The 26,453-nt window shown below is 37.2% G+C and overlaps 1 protein-coding gene across 1 annotated transcript in view; it reads left to right on the top strand.

Moving 5' to 3' along the window:
• LOC149078102 (polycystin family receptor for egg jelly-like) overlaps positions 1-18,916 on the top strand; it is a 54,098-nt gene extending 35,182 nt beyond the window's left edge. Inside the window, exons 20-22 of the mRNA XM_089242095.1 lie at positions 2,315-2,596; positions 2,703-3,414; positions 18,521-18,916. Coding sequence (XP_089098221.1) covers positions 2,315-2,596; positions 2,703-3,414; positions 18,521-18,916 — 1,390 coding nt within the window. The remainder of the gene's footprint in view (positions 1-2,314; positions 2,597-2,702; positions 3,415-18,520) is intronic.
• The last annotated feature ends 7,537 nt before the right edge of the window (positions 18,917-26,453 follow it).

Raw genomic sequence — 26,453 nt, 5'->3', positions numbered from 1 at the left:
GAGTGCTGTAAGACATTAAAATTTCATGCCGTGGCGAACAAACGTTCTCGAATGTTGATTGTGGGATTCAAGTATTCAAACAACAATGTCCCACAGACATGTGTCCAAGCATCTAACTCGTCTTTTAGAGAATTTGCATTGGGATTTATAGGGACAACTACCCTTCAGAGAGTTCCGACCGGTCATTCTCCCTCCGAGGTATTTCGGTTGCCGTCATCCTTCCTCATCTCAAAATAATTACTGAAAGAGCTAAGCCTCGAACGCTATGGTGAAGGGCATTAAGGGCATAAGAGATTGGTTACTGCCTCGGCAAAATATCTTTTCGTCACTTCTTTGTTTGATCCACTCTAAAATAGAAGCGATACCCAGATAAATGGGTCAGCTTATATTGTGATTGTTAGGGATTCGTAGTTTTCGTAGATGTGATAGAGTTATTCGCTTATATATATTATAAATTCACAAATTTCGTAACACTATCGGCTTTTCGTAACTAAATTCAAATCAAATAAATGCGGAAATTCAATTTTTTTGTATTTTTTTCCCGCAGTCTTGATAATCTACACTTTTAAAGCGAAAGTTGGTCGTAATTTGCTTAGTACTTGTATATGTTTTACTTGTACGTGCGTACTATTATGTGCTTTTTAGCAACCAAAATATTCCCTCGCTTAAACTAAATCACAGTTCGTAATTATTTCGCAAAATATGTGCCTGGTTCAGGTAACATTTCTTCGGTTTTGAAAATGAAGTTCCAACTCGTGTAATACGAGTTCTATCGACTTTTCTGGGTTCTGTAAGGAAATTTCGTAATTGATCGAGAATTCGGAACATTCAAATCATTCATTCGAGCAAATTTTGTGGAGTAAGTCGTTTTGAAATCTCTCGAGTTTCTAAGTCAAGGACGTTCTTGAAAAAAAGACAGGAAATTTGGAAATAAAAAAATTGTGATATTGGGAAGAAGAGCACAATATTGTGTTAAAAACGGTGTTGCAGATGATTATTTAATTAAATTGATTCTACACATAACATCCAACGCAATTAGGGACAAACCAGTTTTATTTCCCCGTCATTTCCCTCAAAATGGATAAGGGGAAGGGATGATAGAAGGGATCATGAAGAATGATGATGGGAAATCATGATGAAGGGAAAGGGATGATAATTATGAATGGATAAGGGATGAAGGGATGATAAAAGAGATCGTGAAGAGTGATGATGAGATCAGGATGATGAAGGGTTGATAATTATGGAGGGAATAATATATAAAGGGATTAAGAAAAAAATTTTTGCAAATAGATCTCGTTTGACTAACACTTTACAAATCTGGGGATAAGTTTTCCAACATAGTTGCGCGAAAATAACACGTAATAACGACGTTAACATTACTCTACATGAAGAGAGGAAAAGCGCCAATCGTGAAAGAAAATTACTGAACTTGGCTTCTATAACGGGATTGAATATTTTAGCTCATTTTCTATTAGCGGCAACCCGCTGCATGGGGATTTTTTTCCCCCTCGTTGAGTGTTTGGCGTGTAATTGACCGTTAAAAAAAGCTGACACGTTACAAAATTTCTAAAACGTTATAAAACCCTTGATATTCGTCCGATAATAAAACGGAAAACATTTTTCTATATTAGGTTTCACAAGAAATTACGTGTGTAATTATTGAGTGATCGATAGTACCCACACCCTATATAAACCTGGGATTGACAGAACGAAAAAAAATATACGCACGAAATTTTTTAGGAGCCAAGCAGTTTTTTTTTTACTACTTTACCGTGGCTTGTTGACTCCTTTTTATGATGGTAATGATGCTGAAGAGAAGTTTGCGTTGTTCTGAGACTTTTCAATTTAGTAATCACACTTAGAAAATTATTGACACCAATGCGTATTTTTTAGTTGCCATGGTGACTTGGCACCCGGGATTTGTCAAGCCTGATATAGACAACTACCACATTAGCAGTGACAACTGCCACTTTTTACTGTGATTTATACTTGGAAAAAAAAAATTGTTCCGTTCGTGTTTTTTCACTAAGAAACACAAAATTTTTGGTTGATTTTTTTTGTTGCGGATATCAAGAATTTTTTTTGGCATGTAAATTTTTGGTGATTTGCCAGCTGTGATGTACACACGGAAATTTCCGACACGCACCGATTCATTTGAAATTCCAAGCAAGTGGTTTCCCACTTGCTTGGAATTGCTTGCTTTTCCCACTCATAAAAAAAAACCTGTAATGAGAAAATTTCGTTTTTTTATTTGCAAAATTTGTGTAATTCTATAGTGACTGTGATGATTATCTTCTATTTTTGTTCTATACAGCGAGTTACGAGACCGTCATATATGGTTTAGTGTGTTCATGTGCTCGCCAAGATCAGTATTCACCAGAGCACAGAGGCTGACGTGTGCGTTCGTGATACTAGTGGTTGCGATGCTGATAAACATAATGTTCTTCGGTGTGATTCCGGAAGAAGACGAACCTATCAAACAAGAGCAGATCATAACCATCTTGGGATTTGAATTCAACTACGTTGCCATCATGATCGGACTCGAGAGTTCAATAATGTCCTATCCGTTTGGTGTGATCATCGCCAATTCCTTCTCGTAAGTTTGTTTTTCGTTCAGAGATGGTCAAGAAAGTCTTGGAAATTCGCGATATCCTTCTCGACTCTAATTGAATGTTAACATTAATGTACGTCTTATCTCCTAGTCTTGTAAAGCCTCGAAAAGAAGAGAAGGACATGATCTCGAAACTCATGGAGACGGAGCGTTGGGAAGCTTCGTCGGACTCAATGGGATCCGTCGACTCTTCGGATATCAGCGGTGAAATACGTAGCCTGGATGAAACAGACGTCCCTGTGTCAGAAGAAGGAGGAGGAGAAGTCGAGGACAAAGATGACGACGACGACGTTATGACGTTGTTCAGCAAGAACGTCTTCACCACCAGCCAGGAAGCCATTATTCCGGTGGGTGACCTGCTACAACAGCTTCAGAGGGACCCGAAGCCACCCGTTCCGATAAGGTCGTTCGTTCAGCATAGCTCCCAAGACGACGCCGAAGTAATTTTCTCGGAGCAAATGTGTTCCGAAAGTGATCCGATGTATCCGATACCGCTGTCGGGCAGGAAAAAAATGGTCACGGACACAAATCAGATGTCCCACGATTCCGATGACGGTACTGCGAAGAAGAAGAAGAAGTTCAAGATTTCGTTGCCGTGGTATTTCATCTTCGTGTCGTGGTTCGTCAATATATTCATCGGGCTGGTATGCACGTACTTCATCATGCTCTACGGGCTTACGTATGGTTACGAAAAGAGTCTCCAATGGTTGTACTCTAATGTGGCAGCGTTTGTGGAAGGCACCGTCATACTCGATCCCCTACAGGTTCTGATCGCTATCATAGTGATATGCTATTTGCTTGATGTGAGTATAGTCTCATCATCGCTTATAATTTCAGTAACTGAAAGACACTTTTAGATTTGATAAGGAATCTCAGCACCCATTTGCAAATGAATCGTGATTCTATTATATGGCATAGCCACGTCACCGAGCACAAAAATCTCCGATCTAGTGGATAAAAATTTTTTCCAAATTGAAAATTTTATCATATAAAAATCATGAATTTTTTCCATTAACTTCGAATCAACCAAAAAATTCGAAAAAAAGTTCAAAATGGACAAGAAATTCTAACATTAAATTAACTCAAGAGGAGTTCGTAACAGATCTAATTATCCGAAATTCGAATTAGTCAAGTTCTATTGTATTTCTAAGAATACGCAACCCTTTAGGCCCCTTTAGAGATACACAAACCTTCCACGTATCTTTCAAATGATTAGCACGCCTTTTATTCATTTCCACATGGCTTAAGCCTTGTACGACAGATAATGGATGCTATTGCATAAATTTCGGGGAACTTTGATTGACACAATGTCCTATAAGAAGCGGTGGGGTATTTACGGGAAGGGGGAGGCTTAGTAGGCTACAGTCCAATGCGGCAAGTTCAGAGGGGTGGAAAATTTGAGGAATAATTGCCAAGAAAATTAACATAATGGGAGAAGAGCGGGAAAATTTGTATAACTCTCTTAATAAATCCATCTCTGCACAGACATCTAGGGGCTAGGTAAGTGAGTGACTAAGAAAGTGACCTAGAGTGTTTGCAAGCACGTGAGCGAGCGAAACAGTGACTTAGAGCGTGAGCAAACATTTGAATGACCATAAGGAATTGCCTACAGAGCGAGGGACCAGGTCAATGAGTGCCCTAGAGCAGTGGTTCTCAACCTTTGGCAGCCCATGGCCCGGTTGATTACGTTTTTGTGAGTGGAAGACACGGTCATACGCACGACTAATGTGAAATAAGTGAGTAAAAATTAAACAATGAATCAGTCACGGCCCGGCGGTTAAGAAACACTGACCTAGAGCGTGCGCAAGCTTGTGAATGACCAAAACAATGACTTAGAGTGCGTACAAAAATGTGAACGGTACAGAAGAGTGACGTAGAGAGTATGAAAGCCTGTCAATGACCAAAAGAATGATCTAGAGCATGTGCGATCATGTGAGTGAGCAAAATAATTCGAAAGCACATGTGAATGACTAAGAGTGATTTTGCGAATGTGTGAGCATGGGAATGACCAAAAGAGTGAATCTCAGAAACACAAATGTACTTGCAGGAGTGGAGGGAGGTCACTTGGTTTTATCTTGGGTTATCGGCACGGAGAAATTGTTCCCAGGAGCTCCAACGAATGTCGGAGTCTTTTATGGAGTTTTAATCGACACCCTTTATTCGATCATCCCATTCGAATTTTAATGATCTGATGATGATGTATCAGAGTTGCCATATGGTCACTCTGTTCATGTGAGGAAAATTCATTGACGAAAATTCATCACCTGCCACGCAATTCAACGACGCAGCAATTCCGGCTAGGAAAATTCACCAATAAACCATTCATCGATGAAGTGACATAATTAGAGTGTGGGTGAGCAGGTGAGTGAGCAAGTAAGTGACTGATCGAGTGAGTAAGTGACTTATCAGGTGAGTGACCAGATGAGCGAATGTGGTGAGGGAGTAGGTGAGCAGGTGAGAAAATGAGCGAGTGAGCGGTTATGTGAGCAAGGGGGTGAATAAGTGAGCGAATATGTGAGTAAATGAGCTCGTGAGTGAGCAAGACAGCGAATTACTAATACGTTCAATCACCCAATCACTCTCACAATTGGTAATACACTCAATCACTTACTCACTCGATTACTCATACCGTCACTCACTTGGTCACTGATACGGTCAATCGTTCACAAATTCATTCACTTGCTCAGTCACTCGGTCACTCACACAATGGTTGCCGGTGATTTTCCTAGTGAATTTTCCCACCGGTGAATTAGTTCCCAAGAAATTTCCCTATCGGTGAATTGCTGCAGGTGAATCATCCGTAAATCCAGTAATGCTCGTGACTGGAAAAATTTTGAAGACCAACATCTTAGTAGAGAAACGCTGGCACAAATTGTACGTTTCAAAATCTTCCAAAAATAATAGAACAATGTGATACTTCGATGTAACGATACTTAGCGGACCAAGAAAAATATCGTTGCAGAGTGATTATAGTTTTATAAAGTATCGTTGTAGCGAGATTTCACCGTATTCATTTCAATTCTATAACTTTTTTCATTATTTCCACAGCTGATCGATATTTTGAATTGAACTGTGTTGGTTATTTTAGTTGAATCGCACAGTAAAAATTTTCGACTCTTGAATTAATCAATTTGTTTTTTTTTATCAGTTAACAATAAAAATCGATATTTCGCGATTATTTTATATCAATAATGTTTGATTATTAATTTTTTGAATGGAAATTTCAGCCGACAACGACGAATGATGTATCGTCCGCATGACTATAGTGATCGAACTAATCCTGAAGATCATAACCATCCGGAAACATCAATATCATCGATACATCAACTGAATAGAAGAAATTCATGTGAACAAAATGTTTGTATCAATTCACGCGTTGTGAAGTGATTAAAAAAAGAATCGAAATTAATAATTTTAAATAAAATTTCATTATCTTCATTGAACATCGTTATCGTGTTCAGTAATCAATCGATGATCCAGAAACAAATTTGAGTCATCACATCGTATCAAAAAAATACGTTTTTTAAAGAAAAAACAGGATTTGCTGAGAGAGAAAAATCTCGTTGGAAATTTAATACTAGTTAACAAAAAATGATGATACAAGCAATTTTGTGAGATTTGTGCAAATGTGATTAGAGGTATTGTATACCCACGCTGAGTTGGACTCTGGCTACGTCACGATGGGCGATTCCATTTATCTTCTTTCGGTAGTCGCAGGGAAAAGGAGCAGGTTGGTATTTTCCGTTGGCGTCTTTTGCGCTATTTTAGTGAGTTTTTCCCCCTCCTTGGAAAATGAACCCTCCATTTGCACGTCAAGTTCAGAGGCCAACTCAGTATGGACATATAATATAGATAAAAGTTTGTTTCATAAGAAAGAATTATTACTCTGTGAAAAGGTGACAACAGGGAGCGATAACATGCAATACATGTAGCAGATTATGGAAATCACACTGCTGTGATTGAATGAAGAATACACGCGCGAGCATTCAATTTATTGATGGCCTGGTTTACATTAATCAGCGTGGAATATGTCACATCAAAAAGTGTTTCTAATCTCCCTCTAATCCTATTCGTGCAAGCTATTATTTTTTATCATTTTATTACTTTTGAAATTTTAACGAACCTTTGATAGACTCTATAACGTGTAAAACTAATAACAGAGAGCCCACGGCTTAATGTGATCACGTCGTAACTGAGAATTTCTGGTAACAATAACCGACTATAATAAATTATATCCCAAAATCCCACGGTTGATAAATACGCAAAAAGTTGCAGAATATTATTTTTTAAACATGGCTAAGACCTCCGTAGAATTATGACACAATGTTAAAGGTTTTCCTAGCACCTTTTTTTCGAGAAGGAGAGTCTCTGTCAGAAAATTCTAATGAAACACCCTTTAGAACTGATACAGATATGGGCAGTCAAAACATTCCTGAACTGAAAGTTTTCCTTTTTAAAATGATTTCGATGTGCAAAATTCTGCGATAGAGTGAGAACACTATCATAACAAATTCGTTACAGAAACTGCCGCCCCAGTAAACACGGCGCCCTAGCCGATCGCCTCGACCCCCTGATGCCTGTGTATACGGTACATTCTCAGCTTGCAAAAAAGTCTTTCGGATGAGAAACTGAATGCGGTCAGATGAAAGAAACTGGCCAAAAAGTGAAGAAACGGGGCTTTTATTTCATTTTAAGGGGGGTTGGTGCACTCAAATTTTCCAAAAAACACATTTTTCAATTTTCAAATTCTATGAAATTTTCTGCGTCTATTTAACTGTGTTCACGTTTTTTTTTCTACTTGCACTAAAAATATGTTAAAATATTTTAATAAAACACTGCTGGCAGGCATTCACATGCTAATGTTTTTAAGTATAATTCGTTTTCTAAAAACTAAGTTTTTTTAGATAAGGAACATTTTTTCGAACTTCACTCATTCAAATTGAAACTTTGTGTGTGTCTCTCAACACTATAGTGTTATATATTTTAACACGAGCTTTTAGGATTTTAATTGTTGGTTATTTTTTTTATCGAATTTTAACTCCAACAACATGAAATTGTCCCTCATCCTCTCAATCTTTTGGTCACTCACATGCTTGCAAACTCTAAGTCACTCCGACCTAATAGTTCGCTAAGCAGAGACAGATTTATGGTTTTTCCGCCATAGTGGAAATGTTCTCTTTTGAAAATAAGATCCTCAATTTACATTTTTGTACGGTCGATCCTCGCGAATATAGGTTATACGTTTTTTGTATTCATCGCATTTGTATACATTGTAATTTTCAGTTTAATTTCTCTGCCTGTTGATAAAATTATGTATTTAGTTTTAACGCCCTGCTTCAAAATTATCAATATTTATTTTCATTATAAAATTTTCTGCGTCTAACTCTGTCCACATTTTTGTTCTACTTGTACTAAAAATATTTTTAAAATATTCTAATAAAACACACTGCTGGCAGGCATTACACATGTTAATGTCTTTCACTAAAATTCGTTTTCTCAAAACTGTAAGTTTTTTGTTAGATAAGGAAAATTTTTTCGAGTGTCGATTTCCATCAACACTATGGAGTTATATATTTTAACACGAGCTTTTTTAGAATTTTAATTGTTGGTTATTTTTTTAAATATAACTTTAACTCAAACAACATGAAACTTCTTCAAAATTTAAGCATATTTTATGCCATAAATTTTTTTAAATAATTATAATAAAAACTCGTGTTAAAGTATGTAACACCATAGTGTTTAGAGACACACACAAAGTTTCAAAACATTTGAATGAGTGGTGTTAGGAAAAATGCTCCTTATCTAAAAAACTTCCAGAATAAATGAAAGAAATAATTCCAGAAATTGATGAAAATTCAGCATTAAAAAATTATGAAAATGCAGAAAATTTCAGAACTATTTCTTTCTAGATGAAAATGCCGGAGGGCCACCTTGGCAGCCGCTCCCTGCTAAAAACGTTTTTAGATTTGTATATTTTCGGTGAGTTATTCTCACGAAAGAGGATTGTTTTTTTTTTGTAAAATAGAAAATATTTAGGTCATATTTTTGTCGTTAGAGGACGCTGCATAAAATCAAATTACCGTAGCGTTAGCTGCAACTGATTTCTGAATTTTCATGTTACTGCCGCTTGCATAAGATCTTCGTTGTGATGTTGGCATTGGTGGATGAAGCACTACTTGTTGTTTCACCTCACACGCATATAGCAGACTAAATATTCACGAACGTTTCGAACAGAGGAGGTTCAGGTCTAATCACTTTTGCCTGACATTAGTGCTATGTCCTCTATTGGCAAAAATTTAAACTATTTTTCCCCCGAAAAGATATTCCCATGAGAATAACTTTTCGCATCCAAATGCACAAATATTCATTAGATGTTTATGAATTTTTAAACTGTTACGAATTTTTTTTCCAAGTCACTCCAACTCCAAAACCCCTCACTGACTAGGTCCTACACTCTCTAGAACACTCTTTTGATCATTCACATGATTGCACACTCTGGATTACGCTTTTAATCGCTCACCTTACCATTCTTATGGTTACCAAATTGTTTTCCCGCTGTTTAGGTCAATCACCAACCTGTTCGCTCGATCACTTTTTTAATCGCTTACTGACTTGATTTATCGCTCTTCAGGTCACTCATATGGTTATACGTTGTAGTCCCTCACAGGTACACACACATGCCCTGTTTTTTCTCTCTCACGTGATTGCAAACTCTCTAGATCACTCTTTTTGTCACCCACCGATCGATCACTCTTTTGATCACTAACGGATAGACAGAGCTGTTTGGCACACACAGGATTGCTCGGTAGGTCAAAATCCCCTGGGCCACTCTTTTAGTTATTTACTGACCTCGTTCATACTCTCAGTAACTCTTTTAGATCACTCTCTAGATCACTCTTTTTGTCACCCACCGATCGATCACTCTTTTGATCACTAACGGATAGACAGAGCTGTTTGGCACACACAGGATTGCTCGGTAGGTCAAAATCCCCTGGGCCACTCTTTTAGTTATTTACTGACCTCGTTCATACTCTCAGTAACTCTTTTGGTCACTCACATGCTTTCAAACTCTTTAAGTCACTCTTTGCTCTATCACTGTGACCTAATATATCGTTCTCTAGGCAGAGATGGATTTATGCTTGTTCCGCAATAGTGGAAATGTTCCCTCTAGAAAATAAGCTCCTCAATATACATTTCTGGACCGTTTGATCCTCACAAGTATAAGGTTATCCATTTTTTGTACCCATCGTATTTGTTTGCCTTGTAATTTTCAGTTTAATTTCTCGGCCTGTTGTTAAAATTATGTATTCAAAGTTTTATGACCCTACTTTGAATTATAAATTTTCATCTAATTTTGCCTATAGCGTTGTTGGTATGTGTTTGTTTCACTCCTATTTCTTATTAACATTATAATTAAAATCTTATAGAAACACTCGGTTTTAATAATTACAAAACTTAGCCCATAGCAATACACCATTGAAACTCCCATTGATGATGCAAGCCAATCTAGCCAACCGGAGTAGCTCGCATAGTGAGAATTGTAGTCATTTATTAAGAAGGACACATAATTAAATATTAATTTTCAAATTACATAGCAAATAAACTTTAGTAAATAATGAAAGTTTTTTTTTTAATTATGTGAATAGATGTTTATATTTTAAGAAATTATATGCTATTCATTGTTGAATTTAGGACGAAAGGCATAGCATATAATTTCTTTGTTGTTGCAGTAAATTACCTTTTTTAGTCATTTATTAAACAAAAATAGTTTATAAACTTCAACAGCAGATGCCAGTGCACAGTCATGGTCACTTGAATTGATTAATTAATTAAAGTCAATTTTAGGAATACTATTTTGAAGTTCCTGACAGGGGACACAAATCTTCATGGTGAACCGGTGCGTAAACAGCACCTCCTAGAGATAAAAGACCTTCGCACGCTGCTAGTGACGTCACGCAAGTAGGCCATCCTCGCTCAGAATATTCAGAGAGAAAATAAAAATCCGCTGCACGTACTAATATCGTCGTTGTGCGGAAAAGAAACGATCTCTCGTGTACAGAGTCGGCGATTTCTATGCCCTATACATTATCCAATCATCGTGCGGTGTTTGTGAGTCAACCCGAAAGATCCTACACTAAAACAAGAAGAAGCAAAATTGAATACGATACTGTGGTTCAAAATGTGGCAAACATGGTAGACAGTCTTACCGGACTACTCTTATGACGTTTAGATAAACATGATAACCCTTGCGCGGATACCTTCTATCTCTAGGAGGTGTTGATTTAACTCTCGACACCTTGATTGAGAATCACGAGCAGCAACTCCCCCGGTGTGAGAATCGAATCCCGTTTTAATGAAAACCGTTATAGCGAAAATCTCGTTTTAACGAACATTTTTCTAATTCCTCAGATAAATTTATAAAAAGGGGCATTTTTAAATAACCTGGCATTCCTTTATAACGAAATTTCGTTATAACGAAGTGATTTCTACGGTCTCTTGGTGTTCGTTATAAAACGGGATTCGACAGTATTTCATGGACTCCATAGAATAAGTTGGAAAAAAGCCTTTGAGTTGGGAAAAATAATTTCCTGGCAGGAAATCAGGAAACTTGCTGTCCTTCCTCTCTGGAAGCTCCCATCACACTTAAAATAGTGTTTTTAAGTGTGTTACTGCCTCTGTTTTTTTTTTCACTCACATGATTGCAAACTTTCTAAGTCACTCTTTTGATCACTTACATGTGGGCAGAGCTATTTGGCACGCATAGGCTTGATCGGTAGGTCAAAATACCCTGGGCCATTCTTTTGATCATTTACTGACCTAGTCCCCTCATCCTCTAAGTCTATCTTTTGGTCACTCATATGTGCTTGCAAACTCTTTAAGTCACTCCGATCTAATAGTTCACTAGGCAGAGACAGATTTATGGTTGTTCCGCAATTGTGGAAATGCTCCCTTTTGAAAATAAGCTCTTCAACTTACATTTTTGGATCGTTCGATCCTCGCGGAGATAGGTATCCATTTTTTGTATTCATCCCCTTCGTTTACATACTACACTGCTCAAAACAATTAGGGGAGCACATGGTTTTAACAAAATTACGCAAAGATGTATACCGATAAGTAACATAAAATGAATCATCCATAATTTAAAGCCTAGCAGGAAACGGAAGGAGAAAACTTCATATGCAAATCAAAGTTCATGACGTCAAAAAACAGAAAAAGGAGATAAGGGCAGAAATCGGGATGTTGCAGAAGCGTCTGTTTTACTGCCGTAACTGTGAAATTCGATTGCGCAGTATTTTTTTTTTGAGACAAGGTGACTTGAGGATGTCTCAACAACGTGATTTACCGAAATCCATGGCATGGCGTGTTATAGGCAGACTGGAATCCGGGCAAACACAACGTAGTGTCGCGGACGCTGTTGGAGTCGCCAGAAGTGTTGTTGCAAGGCTGTGGAATCGATTCCAAGAAACAGGAAATGTTAGACGTCGACCAGGGCAAGGTCGGCCACGCGCCACTACAGCAACTGATGACCGGTATGTACGGTTAACAGCCCGTCGAAACAGAACATAGAATGCTACGCAGCTGCAAAGACGGTTGCTCTTGGCAACAGGACGAAGGGTGTCCAGCCAAACAATACATAATCGGCTTCATGAGGGAGGGCTCTATGCACGTAGGCCAATGGTCTGCATTCCGTGGACCAAACGCCACCGTGCGGCCCGAAGAAGATGGGCTGCTGAACATCGAGATTGGGAGCAACATGATTGGAGCCAAGTGCTGTTTACAGACGAGTCCCGATTCAGTCTGGAGTGTGACACCCGACGTGTTCTGGTATGGAGGGACAGGGGCACTCGAAATAACCCCGCATTCGCTCGTGAAAGGTCACAATACAGACGAGCTGGTTGGATGGTATGGGATGGAATCAGCATAGGCGGACGTACGGACCTGCATATCATTCGGAATGGCACTTTGACGGCCCGAAGGTATGCAGACGAGATACTGCGACCTCATGTCATCCCTTACGCTGGAGCCATTGGAGATTCCTTTGTTTTCCAGGATGATAATGCCCGACCGCATAGAGCTCGTCTGGTGGAGAACATGCTTGAAGCTGAAACAATACAGCGTATGGAATGCCCAGCGTGCTCTCCTGACCTGAATCCTTGGACGACGCATTGCTACGCGACCAAGGCCGCCTGTTACTGTCCGAGACTTGCAGATTGCACTTCTTGAGGAGTGGAACAGTATTCCCCAAAGTCTGATCGATAACCTCATCGCATCCATGGCAAACAGGTGTGCAGCAGTCTTAGCTGTTCGAGGAGACCACACGCCCTATTAAAACTCATGCATCATGTCTAAACAGTACTTTTTTTATCGTTTACATGTAACCAAATTGTTGCCCTAAATCATCTTTTCATGTTAAAATATTTTCAAAGAATTAAAGCTTAATTCCAAATTTTTTTACGTCTTTTTTTCTGTATTGCGCATTGATACGCGTGTACTATCCATTGTATGCCAATACGTGGCTGTCTCGCACGGTTTTCTTCACTTTTTTGCTTGCTTCCCCTAATTGCTTTGAGCAGTGTAGTTTTCATTTTAATTTCTTTGCAGTTGATAAAATTATGTATTTAAAGTTTGAACGCCCTGCTTCAAAAAATTATCATCATTTATTTTCATTTTGTTACACAGAAACATTTTTGCCTATAGCGTTGTTGATGTGTGTCGTGTTCCACTCCTATTATTTATTAACATATTAATTAAAATGTTCACCAACACACCATTCTAACTCCCATTGACGAAGCAGGCGAATCTAGGCAACCGGATTAGCTCGAATGAAATGGTCAATTACGATAAGAAATTTCATAATAATTTTGAAGTTTTATAACAAATAAACTTCAATAAATAATGAACGTTTTTTTTCAAATATATGAATAAATGTTTACTTTTATTTTGAGATTTATATGCTATTCATACTTGAATTTGAGAGGAAAGGGCAACTTTTACGTTTGAAAGTGGTGCAGTAAATTACCTTTTTTAGTCATTTATTAAAAAAAAAAGTTTCCAAACTACAACAGCAGATGGCAGCACACAATCACGGTCACTTGAATTGATTAATTAAATAAAATCAATTTTGGGAATACTATTTAAGGCTCCTGACCGGGGAAAAAATCTTAATGGTGAACCATATATAACCAGCACCTCCTAGAAATAGAAGACCTTCGCGCGCTGCTCGTGACGTCACGCAAATAGTCCATCCTCACCAAGAATATTCAGAGAAAAAAAAATATCCGCTGCACTTGTATCATCGTTGTGCGGAAAAGAAACGATAGTGCACAGAGTTGGCGATTCATATGCCATATAAAGTCATGGAGGAAAGAATAACAGGAGGTGACGCGACCAGCGCGTCCGTTGAAAAAGCATGGGGGGACCTGGGTTGCCAGATGAAGCCAGTGATCGCTCTATTAAAGGGACCAAGTAAGCCAAACAAACCGTGGCTTCCCATGCTTTCCTATGAAAAACATCCCCGTTTTTAAAAATCATTTAAAAATTTACTATTCACTTTAGGAACTCGATTTTTTGTCCCTACATTCTGTGGATATATTTATACAATTGAACGAGAGCTTTTACAATTTTAGTTGTTATTTGTTTTCGAATTTTAACTTCAACAACAACATGGAACCTTTTACAAAAATAACCAAAATTTACCCATATCTTGCGCCACAAAATTTCTTCTCGGCATTTTAATTTTTAAAAAATTATGCCAAAGCATGTAATACCTCAGTGCTGAGAGAAATACAATGTTTAAAGACACTTGAACAAGCGGTGTTTGAAAAAATCTGACTTTTTTTTGCGAAAAACATTATATATGCAAAACATTAGCATACACAATGCCTTTCAGCTGTTGTAAACAGACAATTTTAGATTTCAAATTCACTTCGAAACTGTTTTTTGTCAAATTTTCGTACACATTTTTTTCTCAATACTACATCTACATAGTGAAATGTTCGGATGGGCAGCATATATTTCAATCATACATATTCAAGAATATGAGTGGAACGGAAGAAGGGTGGCGAAATTTGTACAGTCTACGGGCATCAAAACCATAAGTACACAGTGGCGGAGGACGCTCGAGCACTTCCAGTACTTTGAGGCACGGGGGCGGCAAAAAGCTGTTTGCCCCGGGTGGCAAAAATCCTACCTACGGCCCTGTCAGAAGGTGCTCGAGCACCTCAGGATTGATTCATAAATCAGAATTCCTCATGTAAAACTTAAGACGAGCGCCCACGGGCCTCAAACACTTTCCAAATGTCCCGGATCTATGATAATGATGAACGAAACAAAAAGGCAAAATAAACAGTTAAAACAAAAAATTATGTTTTTTCGCATTTTATTGGAGCTTCATATTATTTTGTTTGATCATATTTCTATAGACATTCATGTGATACATCGAATTTTTAAAATAAATTGAAGGCATTGAACTAAAAACGTATGACGAGTTGAGAGTGAGAAATGATCTTTCCCCTTTCATAAATAAATTAAAAATATAAAAACCCCTTATATAAGGATAATATTTTATTTTCCCCCTTTATTAGATCATGTAGATTACCTGAAGACGCATTAAATGGTCATGGTGCTTAAATTTATTTAGTTATTAATATTTTAAGAGAATTCGATCCGGCAAAACGCATGTTAAGTATAGGGAAAAGAGCGGTTTGATTGGGCTTACTTGTCAGCCCATAGGGTTGCCACAACGGCTTGATGTCACCTCCTGTATTCTTTCCTCCATGATATAAAGTATACACTCACGGTGCGGTATTTGTTAGCCAACCCGGAAGATCTTACACCAAAACAAGAAGAAGCAAAATTGGATACGATACCGTGATTCAAAATGTGGCAAACATGGTAGGCAGTCTTACCGGACTACTCTTATACGTTCAGATGAACATGGTAACCCCTTGCGGAGGCCTTCTATCTCTGGGAGATGCTGATTTAACACGCGACACCTTGGTCACCAAAGAAACACTATCCCGGTTTGATTTAATATTTCTCATAAAAAAAGTTTTATTATTCCTCACTCAAACATCGTAATGACAAATCGCAATACAGTCGAATCCCATTTCAACGAATACCGTTATAGCGAAAATCTCGTTTTAAAACGAACACTATTCTAATCCCCCCAGATAAGTTTACATAGGAACAATACAAAAAACTTGGAATAACTTTATAACGGGATACGACTGTATTTCATGAACTCCGTAGAATGAAGGGGAAGTCACGAAATTTGTTGTCCTTCTCTCTCTGGAAGCTCCCATCACACTGAAACTAGTGCTCACTAAGGTAGAGAGGACAAGCTGTACGTCATACATGCTCAACCTATGGCTTATGGGGACAAATGTGGTCTTCGCAGTCAACTGAAATGGCTCACGATCTTTTTCTGAAATAAACCAAACAGCACATTACCAGATCACTTAAGTGACCAGCAGTGCATTTCCACATCGCTCAAGTAATCCAGATCACTTAAATGGTCCGTGGCACATTCCCGTATCAATAAAGTATCCCGCGGCATATTACCAGATCACTAAAGTCACTCGAGGCACATTTAAAGATGATTTAAGTGACTGAGGGTGCTGTTTGAGATTACTTGAGTATATCCTCCGTGGCACATTCTTACTTTATTTAAGTGATAAACGGCATACTTCCACAATATTTGAGTGACCCACAGTGCAATTCCAAAGCTGTTAATGGTCTGCGTTATATTCTCAGATCACTCAAGTGACCCGAGGCACACTTACAGACCATTTAAGTGATCTAGGGCACTGTTACAGATTGCCTAAATGGCCTGGGGCATAGTTCTGGATCACTTGAGTAGCCAATGCCACGTTCACAGATCATATAAGGAACTTGAGGTCTATTTACAGATCATGTAAGTGACTTATGGTTCATTTACAGATCATGTAAGTGATTCATGGTCCATTTACAGATAGCTTAAGTGACCTTCAGCACATTCAAAGTTGACTTATGTGACCTGGGACGCTGTTCCAGGTCACTTAAGTGTCCCGAGGTACAGTTCAAAATCATCTAAGTGGCCCACGGCAAAGATCCAAGTCACGTAAGTCACACGAAGCACATTTAAAGATAATTTAAGTGACCTAGGGCATTGCTCCACAGTACCAGAACACTTCAGGCAGCTCGCGACACATTTCCAGATCACTGAAGTGCTCAAAAAACGTTTTCAAACCAATGAAGTGGACCGCGCTTTCCAAAAGTTTGATCACCCTAGCTGTATGTCGATTTATTGCCTTTTAAGTCAACTAATCCCTGTCTCAATTGTCCAATTCTAGTCAGAAAAACCAGAAGATTGTTTACTCATTGAAATTAGTGAAACCAGTGACAAAATAAGTGCATTTATAACAGGGGTGTAACTGGATTCGTACGACTCATCCAGGAAGATCCTGCGAATCAAGTTTGGGTCGTGACCAATAGCTCAAGAATCCCTGACTGTAAGGGGAATTGTGTGACCCGTTCCACAAGACTCTGAGAATCAAGTTTAGGTGGGCGACCCTCAGCTCAAGAATTCCAGGCTGTAAGGGAATCTGAACGACCCATCTCTCTCTAGGAAGTTCATGCGACCCACGGTTTACATAATAAATTTGTTTGAAGTTTATATTACATTAATGATTTTTTTTTTTCGGTCAGAAAAGCGATATCTGAACTCAAATTTAAATTAGTAGACGATTCGGTGTGTGATGTGTTTAGGAGTTGAATAGCGTTATGTTTTTTGTATCTCATATAAAAACATCTGATGGCTACTAATCACCTTAAACATTTGCGATGAAAATGTTCCCAATATTGGTAATATTCTTCTCGAATGTGACATAAAAAGGACGTTAATACTTATTCAAATACCTATTTTGTTCGGAACATGAATGTCCTACTTATTATTCATCATCTGTTCACCCGGATAGACTCGAGGCTTTCACACGAAATCAGTATTCATGAATTCCACGCTATTCTCAAAGAAGAATTATTATTATATTCTAATATATTTAAATAGTTACTTGTTTTCGTCGGAAGATTATGTGTAATGAGCATTTTTCTTTTTTGTGAATATTTCCTAAAATTATCCAATGTTATGAAATATTCAAACGCGAACGTGTCTCTCTCTCTCACTCTCTCTCTCGAAGGTTATTTTATAATTCTGGCGGACCAAGGAAAGACGATAATGCAATCTCTGATGCAACTTCGAAGCGCAAATGCGAGCCGATCTCCCAGTTAAAAAGTCTCGCCACAGAGTGCAGCAGTCCTACAAACAGTGCAAATATTCAGTCACTACACATCACTCACTTCACTTCTGAGATATAGATGGCAGCACTGAAAAATCATACACAACACTAGATACGCACTCAGACTGTTAGGTACACTTACACTTCCGGCACAACTCACTAGGTAGTAAATTGCCTATGGCGATAGACCTGAGTTGTGCTCGGTTTGAAAAAAAAAAATCTCTGATGGATTAGAAACAAAAAAAATCCTATCAGTCGTGACATCGAATAGATCGAGCAAAATGTTTCTCTGCACAAACACACGTTTCTTAAAAAAAAAAAAATTAGTACTGTATTAGCTTTCATAGCTTGAAACTGTAGTATAAGTGAGGGAAGCTTACTGTGGTGCTGTGTATTGTTTCACTACACATACCAAGCATTACACGGAAACAAACTTCACGGGAGTTTCACTATACACACACATTTCATTCCAACATGTACCAATTCGTTAGAGGTACTGTGTAACATTTAAATAATGTTATACTGTATACGTTGTAACAAAGCGCGGCCATTTTCGGACGTACCTCTTCTGCGTTTTAAACGCTCTGGTAACAGCGTATGTGTTCTATCTGTGTAATATCTGTGGTTCAAATAGTTCCCTGTGGCATTGCATGACCACGTGCCCTCAGACGAAAGACTTTGGCCAATCGCCAGAATGCTGGCTTGGAAGAGAGGTGAGGATTCTAAACAGCCCTCTGAACTTACGACGTTAGCAGACGTTGATTCAATTCCTGGACCGTATAACCTCCATCTACTCATCAATAAGACGCGAGCTGTAGGAACAAGTGGTCGACATTCACGCTCAAATGACCCAACGAGGAAGGTAATGTACGGATACCTATTGACAAGTATTATTTACGGCCAAGAAGACAAACATCGGCTGTTTCACCGATACCTAATAAAACATATAATCTACGCCCAAGAAGACAAGCGCCAGTTGTTCCACCGGCTCCTGGCTGGTGTGAATGAAATGGTGAAATGGATGTGGTGACCATACCTGTATAGACGACAAGTTAATATCTTATTCCGAAGTGATTGCTTATACTGAAAATCAATGAGATTGGTATATATTCTAGATTGGATAAATTCAATTTCATGTTCTATCATATGCAAGACAAGATTATTGTACGATTACGGACTGATTAACTGTGGACGATGTTACGATCACTGTTTTTATTTCAAATTCCTCATATGAAATATCGTGGATTCTTACTTTCACATGAATTAATAAATTTCCGAATACACCCAGCCTACGAGGACGCTTCGAATCTCTTTGAGATAGGAAGGGAGATGTGTCAACACCACCTATAGAACAAGGCCTCCGCACGAAGCTAGTCACGTCACTGAAGAAGGCCATGGATATAGCAGGCCAGCGCATGCGATATCTTTACCTTTTTTGCAGTATATCTGATGGCAATAGGAGAAATGGCCTTCCTCATTGACGTCTCAAGCTTCGTAAGGAGGCCTTGTTCTATAGGTGGTGTCGGATGTATAGTTTTTCATGCTCTTCGATCAACATGCAATGAATCTTGAACGACTCGTTCAAGATTTGTGAATATATAACATTTACGAAACGAAACACTCCTACAAAAAAAAGCCATCTTAACAATCCTTTTAAAGTTACGCTGGTTAAGTGCTGCCCCGTGATAAATGACCCCAAAGTTCATATTCCCCGCATTTGGAACTCAAAACTAACGCAATTCTCTATGTCAGAGTTTAACACTTTGAGGTCAAGGAAAAATTATAGTGTGAGGAAAAAATCAAACCGCGCAAACACATTCGCGACACCAGGTTCTGAAAGGGGATATGTCAGTATTTCTTTTGCATTGGCTTCCACTGCCGGCGTCAAACTGAGAACAACGACTTACGGTCTGTTTTGGACGCGGTCCTTTATTAAGGAAAAGCATGGTTTTTGTGTATGAGAAAATTTTAGTTTGGAAAAATTCCACAAGAAGACCCCTTGCTTTTCTAGATCAAAAACATATTTTTAGTGATAAATATATAAGTTTGAGAATTATGTTTTTCTGTACTCTTTCTTCAAATAATTAATGCCCATTTTGACATATTTCAGCTCTAGTGCATCGAGAATGTGCACCACTTAATACTGATTATGTTTCCAACCGATGGGGATCAAGGTACACCCCAGTCAAAATTTTAATTTTTTTTGTCGTCATCAAAAGTATGGAAAGTATTAGAATGTTCAGGTTGCAATACGTTAATCAAAGTATATTTTGTCGATAGTATAAGAATGATAAGCAGAATTTTCGTATAAAAGTTGCCGATGATTCGTAAATTAGGATTTGAATATGGTAAAGAAGTTTTGAAGCGACGCAGATTCGAGAATAGTAGAATAAGATCAATTATTTTTGTTAAATTATTCAAGTTTGCAAAACAGTTTCGTAACTGATAATGAAATTTTAATAATTTATAATTATTAATGTCATATGTGAATGTTAATGATCAACTTGCAATTTGCAGTCATTTCACACATCAAGGATATTGTATAATTCGAGCTACTTTCCCGTGACTTTGAACACTGAAATAACCACCAAGCCATACTGTATATATAACGTTTCACCAGCAACTGTGGTGGGCACCTTCAGAGAAATTTATCATTATATCCGAAACTGTTGCTTTTCACCGACGATGTGCGAGCAAGGAACATTAACATTATTTTCTATGAGAATCGATACGACCACCAATTATTGACGTTTTGGCCGGAGTGTCATAATAACCAAGGTCGCGATAGTTTGTTTGTTCAACAATATAATTTTACAAAATGAATATACGAACGACGAGACCGATAACAGTAAAGCCTACAATTGGTTGAATATCAGAGAATTTCAGGAAAAAAAGCACGCATTTCGACAACACATGCCAAAAAAAAACAGCTACAAAAGATATTTTCACAGAAAAATTCCAAAGTATTTCACAATAAAAAACTTGAATTATGTACACGAAAAAGAACCTGATAGACTATTTTGGGATAGGATTATCACAAGACGCTTGAGTTTCTACTACTGCTAAACCAGACATGCACCTCGTCCATATTCCTCTGCCGAACCTCTAACGAATTGGTACATGCGGGAATGTGTGCGTACGTGTAGTGAAACCTGACGTGAAGTTTGTTTCTGTGCAATGCTTGTTATGTGTCGTGCTGCCATCTGCCACCAGTTTTTCTAACTGTGAGTGAAGTGTAATGATTGAATAATTTATCATTGTAGGCGTGTTGCTGTCTATGGCGAGACTTTTTTAATGGGGAGATCGGCTCGAAGTTGAGAACCACAGGAAACCAACTTCAGCCGACCACCACTGCGGGGTTCGAACCCGGATCCTCGTGATGTGAATCCGTCATTATGACCACTCGACCACCGCAGCGGCCGTTTGAGTTACTGCATATGATACACAAAACAGTGTAAAAGATTCAGTTTTGACGGAGGTGTGTATCAAACAAAACTAAGTAACCGTATAAACGACAATAATGTATTCGAGTACCATAATATAATAGCACGTGACTGTGTACCTGAGGATACAATCCCTGACGATTAATTTTATTACAAATTTTATATTGGGAGAATGTTCTGTGCGAGAGGATAATCCGAAATTGAGAAAATGAAATTCATTTAAATTTTCAGAAAATTTCATTCTAAAACTCCTTTCCAAATAGAAGAAGCAATTCCAACAGCAATGAAAATTCAGAAGATATGCAAGAAATAATTGCAACGCTCATGAAAATCCCAAAATATATGCAAGTAATAATTCCACACTTGATAAATTTCCAGAATAAAAGAAAAGAATGATTCTAGAAATTGATGAAATTTCAGAATTCAAAAATTATCAAAGTTCAGAAAATTCCAGAATTATTTCTTTTTACATGAGAAATTAACGCTTTCCAGATGAAAATGCAGAAAATTCCAGAACTATTTCTTTCTAGAGGAAAATGCTGGAGGGCATCCCTTTCTATAGCCGTGTAGCTCCTTCCTTAAATACCTTTTTTTCTAAGTCACTCCAACTCAAAAAGCCCCTCACTGACCCGATCCATCGCTCAGTCGCCTTACCATTCTTTTGTTACCAAATTGTTTTTCTGCGGGTTAGGTCACTCACCAACCTGGTCACTCGCTCTCTCGATTACTTATTTAATCGCTTACTGACTTGGTTCATCACTCTTAAGGTCACTCACAGGCATGCCCTGTTTTTTTCCCACTCACATGATTGCAAACTCTCTAGGTCACTCTTTTTGTTACTCACTGATCGACCAATCTCTTGATAACTCACATACGGGTAGAGATGTTTGGCACTCACAGGCTTGCTCGGCAGGTCAATATCCCCTGGGCCACTCTTTTGGTAATTTACTGACCATCATCTTCTCAGTCACTCTTTTGGTCACTCACATGTTTTCAAACTCTTTAAGTCGTTCTTTGCTCACTCACTGACCTAATATATCGTTCTCTAGGCAGAGACAGATTCCTGGCTCTTCCGCAATAATGGAAAAATGTTCCCTTTATATAACATAAGGTCTTTAATTTACATTTTTTGATCTTTTAATCCTCGCAAAGATTTCGCATTTGTTTATATTGTAATTTTCAATTTCATTTCTATCCTTGTCGATAAAATTATGTCTTTCAAATTATCAACATTTACTTTCATTTAAGTATACAAATATTTTTGCCTATAGCGTTGTTCGCTCGCTCCTATTCTTTGCTAACATACTAATTAATATGTCCTAGAAACACCATTTAGACTCGCATTGATAGTGCAAGCGACCCTATGCAACCGGATGCGCTTGCAAATTGAGAATTGCAATCCATAATAAAAGAATAAATATTTTTTTATTGTAAAGTATTATAACAAATAAAAACTTTAGTAAATAGTAAATGTTTTTAAATTATGTAAATAGATGCTTAGTTTATTTTAAAATATCGTATGCTGTCCATTATTGAATTTAAAAGGAAAGATATTTGAAAGTTGTGCAGTAAATTAGTGTTTTTTAGTCATTTTCGTAAATAAAAGCTGTTCTTAAACTACAACAGCAGATGGCAATGCACAATCATGGTCACTTGAATTGATTAATTAATTATAATCAATTTTAAGAATACTATTTTAAGGCTGAGTGGCGAATAAATTTTCGTGCACCTCCTAGAGATACAGACCTTTGCTCGCTGCTCTTTGGAAATTCGGAAGTGCCTTATGTGGTGATGACGAAGCTCAGGTATAAAAAACTAAATTCTTAATTCAGATTTGCTCCTTATAAACAAAGTTTATAAACTGACCTGAAAGATCAAACTTCCAGTTCATTAATTTTTTCAAGTCCCAAGGAAATATTCAAGACAAAACCTCCATACAAGCAGACGGCAGGTAAGATCGTAGAAAGTAAATTTTCTACACTCCACTTTATAGTAATGTGCTGCCATCTAATGTCAAATTTAAAAGTGACTCATTTGGTGATGATGAAGTTCAAAGTAAAAAAACTATATTCTTTACTCCGCTCAGTTCCTTATAAACGAAGCTCCCAAACTGAACTGGAAATTCGAACTCAAAATTCGGTTATTTTATTTCAGCATAAGGCGACGTCCAAAACAAATATCCTCTATTAATGAGCAGACGACAGGCAAGACGTCGGTTTGCTCGGTTCCCTACAAGCTAAGCTCACAAACAGAACTGGAAGTTCAAACTACCAGTTCAATTATTTTCTCAGGATACAAGGAGAGATCCAAAACAAGTAACCTGGAAAGAAGCAGACGACAGAGATTCTGGGGCTTGCATCGAGCCTCCGCGACGGCAGCGACATCAAATGCGAGGAAATCACGTGACTCAATGAAAACAAAGTTCCCGCCTGTCAATTTGCCCATAGAAATGTACAGTTCGGACTCTTATTGCGTTTTAAAGATGAAAAAAGGACAGTGAACTCATCTAAAGGTGAAAAAAGATTAAATTATTTATTTCATTCATACTGAAATCATTCCTTTCATAAATTCTTGAATTTTCCTTTATTAATTCTTGAATTTTCCTTCATTAATTCTTGAATTTTCCTTCATTAATTCTTGAATTTTCCTTCATTAATTCCGAAATTTTCCTTCATTAATTCTTGAATTTTCCTTCATTAATTCCGAAATTTTCCTTCATTAATTCCGAAATTTTCCTTCATTAATATTCCTTCATTAATTCTTGAATTTTCTTTCATTAATTCTTGAATTTTCTTTCATTAATTCTTGAATTTTCTTTCATTAACTCTTGAATTTTCTTTCATTAATTCTTGAATTTTCTTTCATTAATTCTTGAATTTTCTTTCATTAATTCTTGAATTTTCTTTCATTAATTTTGGAATTATTTCCTTTAGTAATTATTATTCCCTTCATTACTTCTGGAATATTTTTTTTTTTCAAATCAAATTTATTGTTATCATATAACAGTACAAAAAGAAAAAATTTACCAAGGAGTCAATCAAAAAATGACCCATTCTGGTAAATGCTAGTAAAGATTAGTATGGAAAACAGAATAGTCAACTAAAAAAAAAATCAAAATTATTCAAATTAAAATAAAAGTTAATGGCAACAGAGGAGTGCAATTTAAAAAACAGTTCTACATGCTGCAACTAAAAATATAATTTTTTTTAGATGTTGGAATGAAAGCAAAAACGACTAGATGCAGCATGTAATTAAATTAAACTGTTACGTTATTTAAGGATTATATGACCAAGGAAAAACCATTAAAACAAATTCTCTATACCATCAAGTGAGAACATGTATTGCTTGACACATTTTTTAATGGATGATAAATTAGTATTGGGAGTGATTTCTTGTGGTAATGTATTGTATAATTTTGGGATAAGATAAGTAAAATGTTTCTTCAACAGTGTTTTATGAGGCAGCGGAAGTGAATACATATTATTTAGTCTATTTGGAGATCGAGATGTATTTAAAGGCAAGGAGGATTGACCTCTGAATAGGAGGAGAATAGATTTATAGAAATATAATTGTCGTAATGTAAGTATTCCAAGATGTTGATGAAGTTGTATTGATGGTTTAGTAAAATTATTTGTGATGATTCTAATTATTCTCTTATGGAGGCTGATTATAGGGTAAATGGTTGAAAGGTAGTCAGAACCTCATACAGTTAGACCATATAGTAGGGGTGAGTGAAACAAGGAGTAATAAAGTGTTAGTAAAAACGACTGATTCAAGTAGGGTTTGAGATGGTAAAATTTATAAATTGCTAGCCGTAGTCTTTTTTGCAAGTACATGACATGACTTCCATTTAAGATTGCGATCAATGTATATGCCAAGGTATTTAATTGTAGTAACTTGTTCGAGACACGAACAATTACAATCAGAATTAATAGTACAATTACGATTATGGAAAATTAAATTAAGTTGAAAGTGAATGTTAGATTTGGAAGAGAAATTTATAAACTTAGTTTTTGATGTATTGATCTAAAAGTCGTTAGCAACAAACCACTTTCGGATTCTAATTAAATCAGTATTGATTAGGTTAGTTAGAGATTGGGAATCGTCAGTTGAGTAAAGTAATGCTGTGTCATCGGCGAAAGTTATGATATTGCCATTTATGTTTAAGTTACATAAATAATTTATGAATATTAAAAATAATAATGGTCCCAAGGCAGATCCCTGAGGAACGCCTTTCACTATTTCTAATGGAGGGCTAAGTCTATTGGAACGCTGATTGTGTTCTATGTGTTAAATAAGAAGCAATTAGATTCAAAGCATTATCTCTGCTTCCGATATACGACAACTAATATAGTAATATATGATGATTTACGCTATCAAACGTCCATTTTTACATGTTCAAGCGGATGTGTCATACTAAGTCGTCACGAGAATTGCCCTATAACTGTAACTATAACTTTAGTCATTCCTTCGACGTATTTCATAATATTTTTGAATGTCCATTGTTTAATTTGCAAAGAGCAGTCTTGTCAAAATCGTGTATTTTCCGCAATCCAACCAGACAAAACATAATTTCTAAAATTTCGCACCTCTCTGAATATCAAATTGAAGAACTGTTTTGTTTTTTTTAATGATATTGTGAAGTTCCTCAATTTTTTAAATTGAAGTGTATGTGTGTGTGTTCCATGTCCTACGACTGGTATTCTAATGATAAGTAATTTATTAATTGTATATTTTATTTTTTGTATGCCATCCTTCCATGGGTCTGGCCCGATACGCAAATAAAATATTATTATTATTATTCTAACTGGAAGTTAGAGGACGGCGTGGGAGGAGGGGAATCGTATTAAAAATTTACATTTTCTTTTTTATTTTCTGTACACTGTATTTTCATCCTCAAAACTCGTACAGGGTGATTTCTGGTCACCATTTGAGAATTTTTAAAATTAGAACCATACCACTACGACGAACGGTTGATGAGATGAAGGCTGTAACAACACACCAAGGAGAAACCATTGAATCTTGGAATGGCCATAAAATTATTAATAGGGGAGGGTAGCAGGCGGGTCTGGTGCCCTCATCAGAGAAAAGGGCGCAAAATTTCACCATTCAACCTATCCTTCA

Source organism: Pholcus phalangioides, unplaced genomic scaffold, assembly GCF_987345545.1.
Source record: "Pholcus phalangioides strain wild (caught in Gottingen) unplaced genomic scaffold, Ppha-v1.0 ptg000014l_1, whole genome shotgun sequence".
NCBI classification, from domain to species: Eukaryota; Metazoa; Arthropoda; class Arachnida; order Araneae; family Pholcidae; genus Pholcus; species Pholcus phalangioides.
This window is presented reverse-complemented; position numbering and strand designations above follow the sequence as displayed.